At 43.7% G+C, this 18264-nt stretch overlaps 1 protein-coding gene across 1 annotated transcript in view; it reads left to right on the forward strand.

Annotated features, from left to right (window-relative positions):
* Positions 1 to 18264, forward strand: part of LOC120029487 (serine-rich coiled-coil domain-containing protein 2-like) — a 94533-nt gene that overhangs the window by 55059 nt on the left and 21210 nt on the right. Inside the window, exons 7-9 of the mRNA XM_038974727.1 lie at positions 7093 to 7179; positions 8699 to 8785; positions 15985 to 16110. Of these exons, the coding sequence (XP_038830655.1) occupies positions 7093 to 7179; positions 8699 to 8785; positions 15985 to 16110 (300 nt within the window). The remainder of the gene's footprint in view (positions 1 to 7092; positions 7180 to 8698; positions 8786 to 15984; positions 16111 to 18264) is intronic.

The raw sequence follows: 18264 nt of genomic DNA on the forward strand, positions 1-18264 counted from the left end.
TTATCGCGATGTTCATATAGCTTTTGACAAATCTCATTTTCTTTTCAGCGTCCTGTGTTAGGAGAGAGTCCAACGTTGATCTAAGAACTGATATTTCCTTTTAATAGGGTAGGAGTGGGAGTTTTAATATAGTCCTTCTCTTTAGTTCCTAATTCACCCTCTAACGTTTTTTGCTTTTCACGCTTTTTCCGCCTCTTAGTGGCTGTGTATGACATAATCAGACTCCTGGCGTACGCTTTACAGGTTTCCCAAAGGAGCGAGGGGTGATCTGTTGATTGAGAGTTAATAGAGAAAAATGCTTTAAACTCTGTAATAAAATATGATGTGATTGTATGGTCTTTAAGGATGGTTGTATTCAACCTCCAATGTCTTGACAGATTGAATGCCCCGTTGAGTTTTATGTCCAGGATCACCTCTGCATGATCAGATATGACTATGCTTCCTATCCTAGCGGATAAAACAGACTGCAAAGACGTCCTGGGCATAAAAAAGTAATCTATTCTAGTCTGACATCCATGAGGTGCAGAGAAAAAAGTGAACTCTGTTGGAGGGGTGAAAAGTTCTCCAAACATCAGCATACCCCAGATCATCACAAATAGCTTTAAGTGACTTAGCTCGAGGAGAGAGTGGAGCTATACCGCTGGGAAACTTATCAATAAGGGGGTTCAACAAACAATTAAAATCTCCTCCAACCACTGCAGTGTCTGAGTTTAATTCTGAAAAGTCTAGAAATACCTTAGTGAGGAAATCAGGGGGGTGGGCAGGGGGGGGGAAGTAAATATTCATTATGGAGATGTTCTGCCCTTGTAAAGTACCATTTAATTATAACAAAGCGACCAAATTTATCTTTCCCACAATTCAAGACCTTAAGTGGTAAGTTATTTTTCACAAGAATTGCTACACCTCTACTTCTGGATGTAAATGATGAGAAAAACACTTGACCAAACCCCCCTTGTTGTAATTTCAGATGCTCCTTATCATCCAAATGAGTTTCTTGCAACAGGGCAATATCAATATTTTCTTTTTTCAAAAAAGACAGTACCTTCTTCCTTTTAATGGGGTTATGGCTCCCTCTAATGTTCCATGTACATACACGAAGTCTGTTACCTGCCATTGCACTTTGACCATTCAATATCCAGACTGAATCCTACTGTAAAAGTGGGGTGGTACCTTTTTCCATGTGTTGAACTCTCTTCTATCTCACCGAGCATAAACAAACAATATGAACCCTGAACTCTAACTATACTAAACCCAAAAATTAAACATGTAAAGATCCAAAAGGGGGTTTTCCCACTAGCTAACATGCAGGGGATTTCAACTTTCCAATGTAGACTCTTAAGTCTGCATTGCCACTCAATAGCCTCATCCTTTATATATATATATATGGAAATCAATAGGAGATTGAGGCTCTTCCACCTAAAACCAAGCCTGGGCACCTATATAGATTCACCCATATCTCAGCCTGAGCTATAGCGGCAGTTACTTTAGCAAGAAAAATAATAAAAATACGAATATTACTGAACCGGAGCACGTGAGAACTCACACCACTGTTTCATGATCAGATTCAAATAAAATAAAAAAGTTATCCAATGCTGCGGAGGTGCAGCTTAAAGTTATTTACCCGAGAGAGTCAATAAACGCAGCAGCCTCTTCAGGTGTGTAGAGTTTCTTAGGCGATCCGTTGACCATAATCTTCAATGTGGCCGGGTACAGCAGTGCGTAGTCCATCTTCATTCTCTTGAGTCGAGCCTTCGCCTCATCAAACCCTTTGCGTCTTCGTACAACCGCTGTGGAATAATCATTGAAGAATGAGACCTTTGGACCTTTACGTTGACTACCGTCAGAACCGATGTTTCTAGCCGCATCCATGACGCGCTGCTTGTCGGTGAAGTTGTGGAACTTTATAACCACTGGCCGTGGGCGCTGGTTGGGACCGGGTATCGGTGCTTGAGAGCGATGGGCTCTGTCCAGCTTCACACGACCAGCCTTAGTGTCCATTTGTAGGTAGTCAGGGATCCATTCCTCAAAAAGTTTTACTGAACGTGTCCCTTCAGAATTTTCCGGGAGCCACAACACGAATATTGCATCTGCGTCCTCGATTATCCAAGTCGTCAATGTGCTCCGCCATTTCGCGCACCTGTTTCTCAAGTGCTTTTATCTTAGTGTCCATAGATGTAGTTGAAGCTTCCACTGTAGCAATTCTTCCTTCCGCCTCATCAACACGTTTGACAACCCTCTGTAGTTCAGCTGAATGGCCTGCTATTTCTTCCAAGACCGTTCTTATCTTAACATCGATCACTTTAGTAATGTTATCCGTCATCTTTTGAATCACCAGGTCCATTGTGCCTGAATCCGCAATGGTGTTAGCTTCGCTAACGTAAGCTAGCTCCTCCTGCACATCTACAGGAATGGTGGTTTTGGTCGAGTTCTTAGTAGTTCTGTTGGGCATGTTTTCGGAGATTTGAGAAATAGCCGTCAACACTCATTGTAGGATAACTTATTTAGCCAATTCTACCACTTTTTCAAGCTAGGATATTAATGAAAAAATATAAATTTACGAATGCCACGGGAGCTCGCTGAAACAGTGTTCTCTCTACGGCTCCATTTTGTCGCCCCCCCCCGCACACCTGTTAATTGAAATGCTGGTTGGTTGAATGAAGCTAGTTGAGAGAATGCCAATAGTGTGCAAAGCTGTCATCAAGGCAAAGGGTAGCTACTTTGAAGAATTTGAAATATAAAATATATTTAATTTAACACTTTTTTTTTGGTTACTACATGATTCCATATGTGTTATTTCATAGTTTTGATGTCTTCACTATTATTCTACAATGTAGAAAATAGTTTAAAAAAAAGAAGAAAAAAAAAAAGATTTGACTGGTACTGTATATATTGTTAAACAAAATCTATGTCTTAAGAGTAATCCTATTAGTATAAAATAATATACTTTAAAATAAATGTTGAGCATACAATATACCAAGTGTATTAATAGGGCGTTGGGGCACCACGAGCCAGAACTGCTTCAATGCTTCTTGGCATAGATTCTAAAAGGTTGTCAATTTCAGACCCCACTGTATTTTGATGAGACAGTTCCAGGCTGTAACTATTATCATTTGTGTATTATCAACCGTGTTCCTATTGGTTGGTCATCTATCTCCCGCTCCCCCGTAGTACCCAGAGAAAGCAGGGGGGCAAATACTGTATGCGTCCCAAATGGAACCCTATTCCATATGTAGTGCACTACCTTTGACCAGCAGTGCACTATATAAAGTGTCTTCAGAAAGTATTCATAATCCTTGACTTATTCCACATTTTGTCACAGCCTGAATTCAAAATGGATGAAATATATTTTTTTTTTCTCACCCATCTACACAGAATATACCTAAATGACAAAGTGAAAACAAGTTTTTAGAAATGGTTGCTTATTTTTGGGGGAAATTAAATACAGAAATATCTCATTTACATAAGTATGCACACCCCTGAGTCAATACATGTTAGAATCACCTTTTGCAGGGATTTACAGCTGTGAGTCTTTTTGGGTAAGTGTTCCACACCTGGATTGTACAATATTTGCACATTATTATTTTTTTAAATTCTGAAAGCGCTGTGGAGTTTGTTGTTGATCATTGCGAGACAGCCTTTTTCAAGTCTTGCCATAGATTTTCAAACCACTTTAATTCAAAACTGTGTCTAGGCCACTCAGGAACATTCAACATCCTCTTGGTAAGAAACTCCAATGTATATTTGGCCTTGTATTCTAGGTTATTGTCCTGCTTAAAGGTGAATTTGTCTCCCAGTGTCTGTTGGAAAGCAGACTGAACCAGGTAAAATTTTGCCTGTGCTTAGCTCTATTCTGTTGTTTTTTTGTCCCCCAAAAAATCATTGCCAATAACAAACATACCCATAACATGATGCAGCCACCACCATGCTTGAAAATATAAAGAGTTGAACTCAGTGATGTGTTGGATTTTCCCCAAACATAACACTGTGTTTAGGGCATGAAGTCAATTTCTTTGCCACATTTTTTTGCAGTTTTAAACAGGATGCATGTTTAGAAATATTTTATTCTGTACAGGCTTCCTTCCTTTTCACTCTGTCAATTAGGTTAGTATTGTGGAGTAACTACAATGTTGTTGATCCATCCTCGGTTTTCTCCTTTGACAGCCATTTTAACTCTAACAGGTTTTAGGTGCCCTTCTTTGCGAGGAATTGGAAAACGTCCCTGGTCTTTATGGTTGACTCTGTTTGAAATGCACTGCTCGACTGAGGGACCTTACAATTATCTGTATGTGTGAGGTACAGAGACGAGGTAGTCGTTCAAAAAATCATGTTAAACACTTATTGCACATCGAGTCCATGCAACGTATGTGACTTGTTAAGCACATTTTTGCTCCTAAACGTATTTAGGTTTGCCATAACAAAGGGTTACTGACTCAAGACATTTCAGCTTTTCATTTTTTATTAATTTGTAAAAATGTACTAAACCAATGACTTTGACATTGTGTCACTGGCCTACACACAATACCCCACAATCTCAATTTAATCTATTTTTTAGTCGAGGGGTGTGAATACTTTCTGAAGGCACTGTTGACAATAGGGTTCCATTTAGGGTGCAGACACTGTTTTGTACATATCTGCGGTGTTAAGTTGGGACATAGTATCTCAGCCAGTGAGTTTAGAAGGAGAGTGACTGGCCACCAACATCTTCTGTGACATTTGGGGATCTTGTCCCTACGCTGTGTATAACAGTAGGCTCACTACAGTAACGACTGGTCAAAAGTAGTGCACTATATAGGGAATAGGGTGCCATTTGAGACTATTCCAAGGATCACAGCCTGATAGCAGGGCTACTGCTCTCCTATCATTGATATATGTTTGCATCAAAACAGTGATTGTTGTTCTTGGCCCACTGCAGTCCTGTAGGGCTGTTGTCAACACTCGCATCATAGATTTACACGGCCCCATCCATGTCCCACAGATAATTATTATCTTGGTGTGACAATCTGACAGAATCAATGATGAAAGCAGCCGATTTCCCCAACGCTCCAGCCACGATATCCAAGGCTGTGGTGAGATTTCGGATGCCGCTAATGGGTCTCTGTCTGCGAGGGATGGGAGATACATGTGGTGGCAATCGGAGGCGTCTGATTTGCGCGAGGCTGTTATTGATTGACGCGCGGCTTGTTTTCTGGCCTACCGTTAAAACCGCCTGTGACGAGCAACGGGGAGCCAGAAGAGGAGACACTGAGTACATTCCAAATGGCACCCTATTCCCTACGTAGTGCACTACTTTTGACCTGGGCCCTATGACCCCTGGTCAAAAGTAGGGCACTATATAGGGAAAAGGGTGCCATTTGAAACGGCCTGACTCTGATGGGAGCTGGACTGGACACACTGACTGGACAAATATTGATGTGGATTTCATTGATCCTTTATTTCTACAGGCCCTTGTCTGTAGATTTTATTCTTCTTATTGTATTCTTCTAACATTTCTCCCTTCTCGACATATGTCTCCCAATTATAGAAATAGCATGATATGGGTGGTGTCTGTATCTACATAAACGAATAAACCCCTTGTCTAAGGGTTCCATGTCACGATTGCAAATCTAATGTTCATCAGAACTCTGATCCAAAAACCCTCAGAGCTGAGCTCCGTTCGTGGACGCTGGGCAGTGAAGTCCAACTGAAAAGCAGCTTAGAGACTCCCTCCCGTCTATGCGCTGGGATGACACAACCCCATGTAGACTTTTTTGACACTGATCCCTCATGATGCGAATTCATCCTCTTCTCCACAGTTCCGTCACACGTTTAGTAGCTCTAGTGGGTTGTTGAAATGTGGATCGCGTGACAATTTGTGTCAGAATAGCGTTATTGAAAGCCTGATTTGACATAAAGAGCACTTTGAATGTAGCGGCTGTAGGCCATGTCATTACTCAGGCACAATTTTTTTTCTTGACCTCTCTGTTGGTTGAAACGTTGCCATGGAAATGGCACAATCTCTATGTTAATGCTAAGAGGAACGATAAACTCGCGTCCCTAGACATCAAGACATCTTGAAAGAACAATTGAAAGCGAGGAACGGTTTAGTGTAGGCAATAGGCCGATTTTGTAAGTCATATAAAAGAGCTTACGGCTGGCTCATCATTGGTTTCTTCATAGAAATATAAGGGATAAAAAAAATTAAATGAAGTCCTGTGAACTGCTATTAACTGTCGATTTGTGAGGCAGGAATATTTTCTTTTTGCTCGAGCCGCTATTAAAAGAGAAGAGGGTTATCGAAAAAGGCCATTGTCGTGGTAGGAACATACGGAAATCTCAGTGATCAACTGACATTACTCTTTTCATCTCCAAGGCTCTATCAAACTGAGGGTGTTCTCTAAAATTGGCCCCTGTCACTGTGTTAAATTGCACTTGATGCCTTCAAACTGCCGGCCCTCGCTGGCTCACTGAGCAGTGTGTGAGCACTCTGAGTGCTTTTGTTAGCTTGACGCGCTAAAACCACTCCTGGCATCGTTTGGCCCGACCAGGGGGTGGATTGAAGGCGGTAGGAGATTTGGAGAGTTAATTCAGTTCAGTGTGTAAGAGTCACGAAGATACATACGCAGCTATCATAATGTTGGGTTACAGTTCTTGTTGTTGGCGAGCCAGCTTTTAGCCTTCTGTTATAAGCCCTGCCACAGCCAAACACTGGCTCTTTATACCGTAGAAAAGAGAGCTCAAAGGTATATGGTAGTTGTCCAACATGAATATTACATTTGACATTTTAGTCATTTTTAACAGACATGCTCTCTCTCTCTCTCTCTCTCTCTCTCTCTCTCTCTCTCTCTCTCTCTCTCTCTCTCTCTCTCTCTCTCTCTCTCTCTCTCTCTCTCTGTCTGTCTGTCTGTCTGTCTGTCTGTCTGTCTGTCTGTCTGTCTGTCTGTCTGTCTGTCTGTCTGTCTGTCTGTCTGTCTGTCTGTCTGTCTGTCTGTCTGTCTGTCTGTCTGTCTGTCTGTCTGTCTGTCTGTCTGTCTGTCTGTCTCTCTCTGAAATCTGAGTTAGCCAGCAATTCACAAGCCTAATATGAGCCGTGTATGTTTTGGTGTCCTTGTATAGATGGAGGATGGTAGTGATATGGACGACACTCTGATTCTGGATACCTTGAGTCCAGAATCCAGACGGGACCCAATTCAAGCTCGACAGGTAAGACTCAGTGTTTAACACCACACACACACACACACAGTAGTAGGAAGTGTACTGTCAAACAAACCCCGTGTAGACAGTGGATTATGCCCATGTTATAGATGTTTGTCCAAGGCCCTGTTTGTCCTCGTGTTTCCAGTGCCCATCTTCTGTTTGTGTTCACATGGCCTGAGCGCTTTGGTCTGTTTTCCTTGTTTGTGTGCATACCCTGTTTTTGTCCGCTGTACGTTCTCCATTCTCAGGTTATCTTTGTTGCCGTGTCAGCTCTAGGTCTGTTTGTGTGTGTGTATGCTTGTTTGCCAGGCATATTACGTTTTTGAACCTGGAATCCAATTTCCTGTTATTGTGTGTGTTTTATTGTGCGTGTTTGCAATTGCCTGCGTGTTTTGGGGCACATTGCTTCTTTTTTTACCTTGAATCTCTCTTGAAGGAGTCAAGCAAAGGGTAGTCTGTTCTGTTCCTTCTCCTCTTGACATCACAATGGCCATGTCTCAACCTCCTCCTGACCTAACCTGTAAACACTGCAAACCTGTGTACAGCTGGGCCAATGTTCCCTGGCTCTTCCAGCTTAGCCTTGCCCTCCCAGCATGTCTGACTGGGGCAGTGGAGGGGGGGGGGGGGGGATTAACCACCCTGAACCACAAAGACATTAAGGACCCTAACAACCTGGCGGAGCCCAAACCCACACCTCTCATCCCTATCCCTGGAAGCGAGCAGAGCCCTGCTGAACGATAGCATTGACATGGATGGTGAAGGCTCCAAAACGGGCTCACCCTGAGTGCTGTCCATATTATCTAGCATCCACTGTCACACAGTGACAGAGAAGAGGGCATTGGCGCCAGCAGGCATTTGCAATGCATTTCTGCATTAAATTGTATAGCCATTTATACACACATTTTTCGGTCACGCAGGGACTGTGTGTGATTGTCTGGGCCGGAGTGCATGGAGTTTAGGGACCGGGGAAGGGTGTGGGTAGCGGCCGGGCCAGAAGGAGCCCGGCTGGGCTGGGAGCGCATCAGAATGCAGCGTGTCTGCCTGGTCCTAGGGTTCCCTCTCTGTGTTTGGCTGAGGCCCATTAAAGATGCAGGGTACCTCCGTGGCGCTGAGCCTCTGATGTGCTGCCTTTGCCCACGGACCGAGCTTATCATCTCTCTCTCCCATCCCGACAGGTGTTTTGGATTCTCATTCGAGGGCATGTGCCTCTCTCTGTCGTCTTCTAGCTTTCCAAACATGCGCTCTCGCTCTCGCATTCACTGGCTCCCTCCATCTCTCCCTCCTGCAGGGAGACATCACAGCCGGGTTCATGGTTTGTGACTCTGGCCCGTGATCGGCTGATCGACCTCCCCCTTATTCCGTGCCATCCTCTGGATGAATTCACAAATTGGATTCTGGCTCAGATCTTGGCAGCCCTGCGGTGGACGGGTGGAGATGAGTCAGGAATAGAAATGTGTGTTTAAGGCCGTTAGGGGTCAAATAAATCCGTACCGGCTGTACTGAACTGTCTTGGTTTGTGTTCTAGGTGGAGGAGCTGTTGAAGGAGATGCAGGAGCTGAGAGAGGAGCTGAGGAGTAAAGACCGGACCATTTCTCAGCTGACCCAGCAGATGGTATGTGCTTATTATTGTTCACGTGTTGACGCCGTAAGTGCAAACTCTATTTCATCGCAATGCACTTCAACGGCTCAGACTTCCAACCTTTCTCACCCCATTTTCATGTCACTCTTCTAGCTAGTCGCTACCACTGTGACCCATGCACAGTAAGTGTTGTCAAACCCCAGGATTTGACCAGCCTCTTCCAAACCCACAGCCCCTTCAGCCAGGTCACCCATTATACAAGTCCGTATTCGACGTCCATCTATGTCTGAGGAGGTCTGGAGATGACTAGGAAACCGGTCACTAGGGGCAACCGTTTGTTTTAAGCCTATCCCAAACCTTAACCTTTCCCTTAACCATTCGGAGTTGATGCCTAAACTTAATCTTAATCACTTTGAAATTTGACGTTTGAGAAACATGGATGAACATCTAATTCTGACGTGAGACTGTGAGAGCTTGTTGGCCACTTATAGATCCAGCTACTTAGTGACATGTCAGCTCCTATTAGTCTATAAGGCTCTCCTCTGCCATCAACTCACTGTGGGGATCATGAAGTAACTATGGGCTCCATAGGGCCCAACTGGGTCTGGGTGAAGACTTGACAACTGCAGGAGCAGCTTCTCATGTTACTTTGGACCTAGTGTGGGAGAGAGCTGTACTTGTTTCCATGCCTCTGTGTCTTCCAGGGTCTGAGCCACTCCAGCTAACTGCTACTGCCCCGGAGGTAGAGTGGGAAGAGGGCTGTCATTATCGGACCTGTCCTGTGTGGGTAGTGTGGTTCTTACTCTGTGGGTAGATCTGTGAAATTAGACTTCACCTTGCGTGGAGTAATGTCTCTCATTGTGGCTCTCTTATCCTCTCTCTCTCTCTCTCTCTCTCGCTGTTGTCATTTTCTCTGTCTCTCTCTACACTGAGAGTATACAAAACATTGAGAACGGCTCGTTCCATGACATACTGTATGTAGACTGACCAGGTGAAAGCTATGATTCCTTATTGATGTCACTTGATAAACCCACGTCAATCAGGGTAGATGAAGGGGAGGAGACGATCGATTTTTAAGCGTTCAGGCATGGATTGTGTATGTGTGCCATTCAGAGGGTGAATGGGCAAGACAAAATATTTAAGTGCTTTTGAACGGGCTGTGGTAGTAGGTGTCAACTGCAACGCTGCTGGGTTTTTACCCGCGAAACAGTTTCCCGTGTGTATCAAGAATGGCCCGCCACCCAAAAGGACGTCCAGCCAACATGACACAACTGTGGGAAGCATTGGAGTCGACGTGGGCCAGCATCCCTGTAGAATTCTTTTTGTATTGTTGTCTGTGTCAAGTTTCAACTGAACGACACGCTTGAATAGTCTGCCCCTGACCATGCAACGCTTGTGCAACTCAATATTAGGAAGGAGTTCCTACCGTTTGGCATGCACTGAGTATCTTTCTCTCGTCTCTATCTCTCTGGGATCTTTTCCAGCTCCCATGCCTGATCAAACTGAATGAAAATGAGAATGTTGAGCTTCTGTAAATGTCTTATTGATTGAGACTTACTGCTTTAATTAGACTTTTTTTTATTTATTGATTTTTCAACACTTTGTTAATTTCATGGTGCTGTTTACATGTTATTTGTTAAACTGTTTTTCACGCCTTGTGATTAACATTGAAAGAAACATTTGGAAATATTGGTTTTTCTAGTGTTCTGTAATTTCCTTCTGTTGCGTCCCGAAGTAACTACTGCATAATGTGACTCCAGACTCTGTATCATCCAGTTATTTACCAGCAGCATTTCAAATACCCTGAAATCTACCTTTTACATGACCATATCACAGATATGCTATTTAAGTTGAATTATCTACCTTCTGTTTTGATATTATCTTCTCTCTACAACCCTACTTGAAGCCATGCATTCTTATTGTTAGGGGGTGAATCAGCTTTAATTTTGAAGATGTATTGTGGCTTCCATCAATATAATTGTCTGCATCATTTCCAATCCCCCTTTTTCTTTTATTGTATTTTTTTGTAAATGTATAAAATATATATATTTTCCTTTATTCCCTACCATACCTCCCCTAATTGGAGTAAACTAATGGACAACTTTTTATTTTATTGAATATCCGAAACATACAATATACTTGCAGTGAAGCCGCTCAACAACTACACCACACCAGTCATCCAACAGACTCCCATTCAGAGCGACACACAGAAGCATCCAGGGTCAATGCCCTGCTCAAGGGCACCTCGACAGATGTCCCACCAGGCCAAAAAAACGGGGACCCAAACTCTCCAAGACCCCCCCCCACAGTTCCCCAATAGCTGTCCCTCAACCATTCGAGACCCCTCCCCAAGAAAAAAATAAATGCAATGAATTCCATTCCCCACCCCCAAGAACCCCCCCCAATGCATCAACAACCAAGAAAATGAACTAAAGAGAAAAAAGAAAACAGCAAACGACAATGCAAGAAAAAAAAGACATCAAGGACAACTAAAATCATAACAGCAATGCCAACTGTATATGTTTGAGTGCATGTCTGGCACTATTGCATACGTGTGTGTGTGTGTGTGTGTGTGTGTCCGCCGTGTATGTGTGTCCTTGAATGAGAGTGTGTGTGTATATGCATGTGTACAAACACCGGACGGCATCAGCCTCAGGCAAACCGGCATTAGCTGAAAAAAACACTACTCCTCAGTGTCATTCAAACTTTGTCTTATGTTTTATTTTGACTTTATTTTTGACTTATCTTAGAATGAAGGTCAATCTCCCGCACAGCAACTCCACTCCCACTTGTCTCCAATTGCACATCCCACCTATCTCTGCTGGCCACCCTTTTCCGAATTCTACTCAACATGTATATCTTTCAACTATTCTGTGATGTTTAACGTATAATTTCAATCTGTCTAATCAAATATAATCCACAAATTGCGACAACTCTTAGGCTTCTACTTCTTGCTTTAACATACTATGTACATTTTATGGACACAGTTTACAATAGTTATCTTTTGTTTGTTTTTAGTCCTGTCCTTCAGCTCCACTCAACCCCTCCCATCTATCTCAGAACACATCCAGTTTTGATTTCTATTTGCCATATATTTTTCAGCTGTGATGTTTCACAAAGTTCTGCACATTTCTATTCAACATATTGTAAATTAGACACATTTTTGCCAAGAGTTATTGTATTATTAATCGATTTGACCATGACTTTTTAAATCACCCAGCAGTGCTATATTGCAGAGTTGGCTCCAGGTAAATGTTGCAATTCTTAAGCCAATCCTGAACCTGCGACCAAAAACAAGCTACGTATGGACAGTACCAAAACAAATGATCTAACGATTCTGTCTCCTCACAGCAAAATCTTCAGAGCTGGGATGATTGTATTCCCCATATACACAGTGCCTTTGGAAAGTATTAAGACCCCTTGAGTTTCTTCACATTTTGTTAGGTTGCAGCCTTATTCTAAAATGTATGAAATAGTTTCCCCCCCCTGATAAATCTAAACACAATACACCATAATGACAATGCAAAGCTATAAGCTTGGCACACCTGTATTTGGGGAGTTTCTCCCATTCTTCTCTGCAGATCATCTCACGCTCTGTCAGGTTGGATGGGGAGTGTTGCTGCACAGCTATCTCTCCAGAGATGTTCAAATCCGGGCTCTGGCTGGGCCTCTCAAGGACATTCAGAGACTTGTCCCGAAGCCACTCCTGCGTGGTCTTGGCTGTGCTTATGAGACACACTTGCTATGAGACTCAAAATTAAGGTCAGCTGCATCCTGTTAACATTGATCATCCTTGAGATGTTTCTACAACTTGATTGGAGTCCACCTGTGGTACATTTAATTGATTGGAAATTATTTGGAAAGGCACACACCCTTCTAAATAAGGTCCCTGAGTTGACGGTGCATGTCAGAGCAAAACCAAGCCATGAGGTCGAAGGAATTGTCTGTAGAGCTCCGAGACAGGATTGTGTTGAGGCACAGATCTGGAGAAGCGTTTCAAAAAGATGTCTGCAGCATTGAAGGTCCCCAAGAACACAGTCGCCTTCTTCCATTCTTAAATGGAAGAAGTTTGGAATCACCAAAACTCTTCCTAGAGCTGGCCGCCTGGCCAAACTGAGCAATCTGAGGAGAAGGGCCTTGGTCGAGGAGGTGACCAAGAACCCAATGGTCACTCTGACAGCGTTCCAGAGTTCCTCTGTGGAGATGGGAGAACCGTCCAGAAGGACAACCATCTCTGCAGCATTCCAACAATCATGCCTTTATGATAGTGAACAGATGGAAGCTACTCCTCAGTAAATGACAGCCCGCTTGGAGTTTGCCAAAAGGCACTTAAAGTACTCTGACCATGAGAATCAAGACTTTCTGGTGTGATGAAACCATTTGAGTCTTTTGCCTGAATGCCAAGCATCACATCTGGAGGAAACCTGGCACCATCCCTACGGTGAAGCATGGTGGTGGCAGCATCATGCTGTGGGGATGTTTTTCAGCGGCAGGGACTGGGAGATTAGTCAGGATCGAGGCGAAGATGAACAGCGCAAAGTACAGCGATCCTTGATGAAAACCTGCTCCTGACCACTCAGGACCTCAGACTGGGGCGTAGGTTCACCTTCCAACAGGACAATGACCTTAAGTACACAGTCAAGACAACTCACGAGTTGCTTCGGAACAAGTCTCTGAATGTCCTTGAGTGGCCCAGCCAGAGCCCGGACTTGAACCCGATCGAACATCTCTGGAGAGACCTGAAAATAGCTGCGCAGCGACGCTCCCCATCCAACCTGACAGAGCTTGAGATGATCTGCAGAGAACAATGGGAGAAACTCCTCAAATACAGGTGTGCCAAACTTGTAGCGTCATACCCAAGAAGACTCAAAGCTGTAATCGCTGCCGAAGGTGCTTCAACAAAGAACTGAGTAAAGGGTCTGAATACTTATGTTTATGTTTTTTACATTTTAATACATTTGCAAAAATGACTCATTATAGGGTATTGTGTGTAGATTGAGGGGGGAACAAACTATTTAATCAACGTAACAAAATGTGGAAAATATCAAGGGGACTGAATACTTTACGAATGCACTGTATATTATGTCAAAAAAAAGTAAGTTATACTTTATTCTGTCCTGAATAAAAGCCATGCATTCTTAGCAACCTCTTCCCATTCCATAGACCATTTATTGATACATGATTTAAGACTAATACTCTTTATTACTAGAATCAGCCTGGATGCATGATTCAGGCCCAGAGGAGCTGTGTAGGCAGCAGTGGAGATTCATTAAACAGCTCTGTCTTTCCTGCTAATTTCACCTTTGAAGTTGAACTAGCATATCAAACAACAGAGCACTGTTTTTATTTCAGGGAATCATGTTGGAATCCTATTGGTTTATTTCAGCATGCCATAGCTGATATTCTTTATGACTGGAATCAGCCTGGATGCATGATTTCAGGTCCAGAGGAGCTGTGGAGGCAACAGGGGGATTCATTATTATTTCTTCACCACAGGAACACACCTCTCTCTCTCTCCTGCTAATATCACATTTGAAGTTGAACTAGCGTATCGATCAAAATAGAGCAATGTTTTATTTCAGGGACTCATCCTCCTGTTGGTAGTATGCAGACACAACGGGGCGTTAGAGCCTGGACAGACCCTGATTTGGTAGGGCTTGTATTCCTCTCCTTTACAATAACATGTACACTGTTTTAATAGTTCAATCTTTTCTGGTTAGTTTCCACCCTCTATGCTAAGAGCCACAGTGATTGAAATGTTGCTATTCATTGTGGGAGCATTCAAACACTTGTGCCTGATACTGTAGGGCAGAGGAGTCAAACTCATTCCATGGAGTGCCTATTGTCCTCAGTGTTTTTTTTTTTTTTTAATTTGTGTCCAATTAAGACCTACACGACCAGGTGAGAGGAGTTCCTAACTAATCAATGCCCTTTTAATTGATCAATCAAGTACAAGTGAAAACCTGCACGCACTTGGCCCTCCACGGAATGAGTTGGATACCTGTGCCGTAGTGTCTTTTTACTCTTTTGCCTTTTGTGAAAGCATATTTCTGTTTTAAGATGGCCGTGTTGTATTGTGCTTTCAGTCCTCCCACTAGCTGTAAGAGTGGAGCATCCGTCAGTCTCTGCTTGCGTTTCCTGGAATCTATAAGCCCTTAAGAGGCCGATAATTGTTTGTGCAGGTAATTGTATGCGTGTGTAGTCAGAACGATGAGAGTGAAGTATGGGGATGAAAGGTTGTGTGCGTGTGTTTTTAAAAAGAGCCCTGGGGTTTTGAAGAATGCTTGAAAGAGTACAAACACAAAGCTGGTCTGTCTGGTCCTAGAATAGGTAATGGAAGATGAGGGAGTCCTAAGAGAGAACACTGCTACCGTACCGGTACATGATGATTTAGAGTGGCTGTGGCTTAGGTGTCTCAACTGTCCTCTGTGTGTGCGTCTGCGTGAGTCTGCATCTGTGCTTTTCTGTGTGTGTCATACTCGGGGCCACAGCCAAAGGCCACCCTTGCTCTCCTCTGAGGTTGTGAGATGGAGAACCTTGCAGGGTTTAATTTGTCTTCTGGGCTGTGGGGTGTTTTCTTTGGGTAATAAAAGGGCTGCTGTTGCAGGCTTGTTTCGAGTGGGGCCAGTGGCCATTGCAGAAGTGTTCATACCATTCATTGTTCCTGAGTGTCCCTGGCCTAAACAGAGGGCTAGAGACCGGCATAGTATGAGCAGACACACTAATTGCTTTATTGCAGTTTATGGACTTGTTACACTTCTACTATAAATGTTATAAAAGGTTCTGTCCTCTCACATTTTGTTTTTATGATATTTTATATGATCGCTCATATTTTATTTTAGCCCTGATTGGGTGTTTGTTTGTCATCGTGTCCCCAACACCCTGGTCATTAAAGAAGTACTCCAACAGATAATTAAGATTTAGCAATATTAAACTGAGTAGTTGTAATTTAAAGTGTTTATTTACACACATGCAACCAACTCAAAACGCACACTGCACCGGCAACTCTTCTTGGCAACGCAGTTCATTTTGCAACTAACCAATAGGCCTACATGATTGAACTGAATGATATTGTATTGGTATCTGTGTGTAGTTTCAACTGAATGACTCTCTTGAATAGGCGATCCCTGAAACTCCATTTGGAACTAACAAACAACATGATTGAACTGAATGACAGTGTGTTAGTGTCTGTGACATTTCAACTGAATGACGTGTGTGTCTCTCTTGATTAGGCTGTTCCTGTCGAGGCCACGAGATGCCACTGCCAGCAGTACAGTCCACCTGGAAGAGATGTGGAAAGAGTGACGGTGACCTACCATGACAAGGCCACACAGACTCCACCATGGAGGGGACATGCTGTGAGTGCTGCTTCCTGTATGTCTCAGAGAGAGAGCGAGTGTCCATCCCACTGTCATGTCCTGATCATATTTACTGTTGGGCACTCGACTTGTGACTTTTTTTTTGTTGGATTCTCACCGTGCAAGTGTTCTCTATTCCAAGTCATAATCTCTGTAGGAGCTGTGAAACGTTTATAGCTGTTCTATAACATATACAGCACCTTCGGCAGTATTCAGACCCATTGACCTTTTCCACATTTTGTAAAAACCTTATTTAAAAATGTATTGTTTTTCCCCTCAGTCTACACACAATGCCCCATAATGACAAAGCAAAAACTCGTTTTTAGAAGTTTTTGCCAATTTATTAAAAAATATCTTAAACTGAAATATCACATTTACATTAGTATTCAGACCCTTTACTTAGTACTTTGTTGACGCACCTTTGTTAGCAATTGGACATGACGCTAAAAGCTTGGCACACCTGTATTTGGGGAGTTTCTCCCATTTCTCTCTGCAGATCCTCTCAAGCTCTGTCAGGTTGGATGGGGAGCATTGCTGCACAGCTTTTTTCAGGTCTCTCTAGAGATGTTCGATTGGGTGCAAGTCCAGGCTCTGGCTGGGCCACTCAAGGACATTCAGAGACTTGTCCCGAAGCCGCTCTGCGTGGTCTTGGCTGTGTGCTTAGGGTCGTTGTCCTGTTGGAAGGTGAACCTTCGGCCCAGTCTGAGGTCCTGAGCTCTCTGGAGCGGGTTTTCATCAAGGATTTACCTTTATTTGGCTATGTTCATCATTGCCTCGATCCTGACTGGTCTCCCAGTCCCTGCCGCTGAAAAACATCCCCACAGCATGATGCTGCCACCACCTTGCTTCACCGTAGGGATGATGCCAGGTTTCCTCCAGACGTAACGCTTGGCATTGAGGTCAAAGAGTTCAATCTTGGTTTCATCAGACTTGTTTCTCTTTGTCTGAGTTTTTTGGTGCCTTTTGGCCAGCTCCAAGCGGGCTGTCGTGCCTTTTACTGAGGAGTGGCTTCCGTCTGGCCCTACCATAAAGGCCTGATTGGTGGGGTGCTGCAGAAATGGTTGTCCTTCTGGAAGGTTCTCCCATCTCCACAGAGGAACTCTGGAGCTCTGTCAGATTGACCATCGGTTTCTTGGTCACCTCCCTGACCAAGGCCCTTCTCCTCCGATTGCTCAGTTGTGCCGGGCGGCCAGCTCTGGTGAGAGTCTTGGTGGTTTTAAACTTCTTCCATTTTAAGAATGATGGAGGCCACTGTTCTTTGACCTACAATGCTGCAGACATTTTTTGGTACCCATTCTCAGATATGTGCCTGAACCGAATCCTGTCTCTGAGCTCTAAGGACAATTCCTTTTGACCTCATGGCTTGATTTTTGCTCTGACATGCACTGTCAACTCTGAGACCTTATATAGGCAGGTGTGTGCCTTTCCAAATCATGTCCAATCAATTGAACTTACCTCAAGTGGACTGCAATCAAGTCGTAGAAACATCTCAAGGATGATCAATGGAAACAGGATGCAGCTGAGCTCAATTTCGAGTCTCATATCAAAGGGTCTGAATAAAAATCCCAAAACCTGTTTTCACGTTGTCGTTATGGGCTATTTTGTGTAGATTGCTGAGGATTAATTTTTATTTAATACATTTTAGAATAAGGCTGTAATGTAACAAAATGTGGAAAAAGTCAAGGGGTCTGAATACTTTCCCTACGGCACTGTATAACTTTATACTGTAACTGCTGGAGGACACCTAATAGTGACTTAGCTAGGTAGGTGTCATCTTTCCACACTGACATCCAGCGCTCTGGTCAAGCCAAGCAGCCAGGAGTCTCTGGCCTCTGCCACTTGGACAGACAGCACGTTCCACCAGTAAGGCAGCCTGGGGGCCTGTTGGAGCAGGATGTTGCGTGGGCTGAACAATGCCAGTTTAGAGGGATGACTGGGCCCATGGGCCCCCCCTTACACTGGCAGCCTGCTTAGGAGACCGGAGCATTTGGCTGTTTAGCCGCCTGCCTGTCTGGGACACTACTGCTATCTTTCTGTGTTCTCTGATGAAACAGGGCCTCAGCCCTCCCTGGGCAGCGTAAATCACAGGACTATCACTAATGACAAACAATAATGCATATCCAGGGGGTTAGCTGCCCTTTTGTTTGCCTGGCC

The sequence above is a fragment of the Salvelinus namaycush genome, chromosome 35 (assembly GCF_016432855.1).
Source record: "Salvelinus namaycush isolate Seneca chromosome 35, SaNama_1.0, whole genome shotgun sequence".
In the NCBI taxonomy this organism is placed as follows: Eukaryota; Metazoa; Chordata; class Actinopteri; order Salmoniformes; family Salmonidae; genus Salvelinus; species Salvelinus namaycush.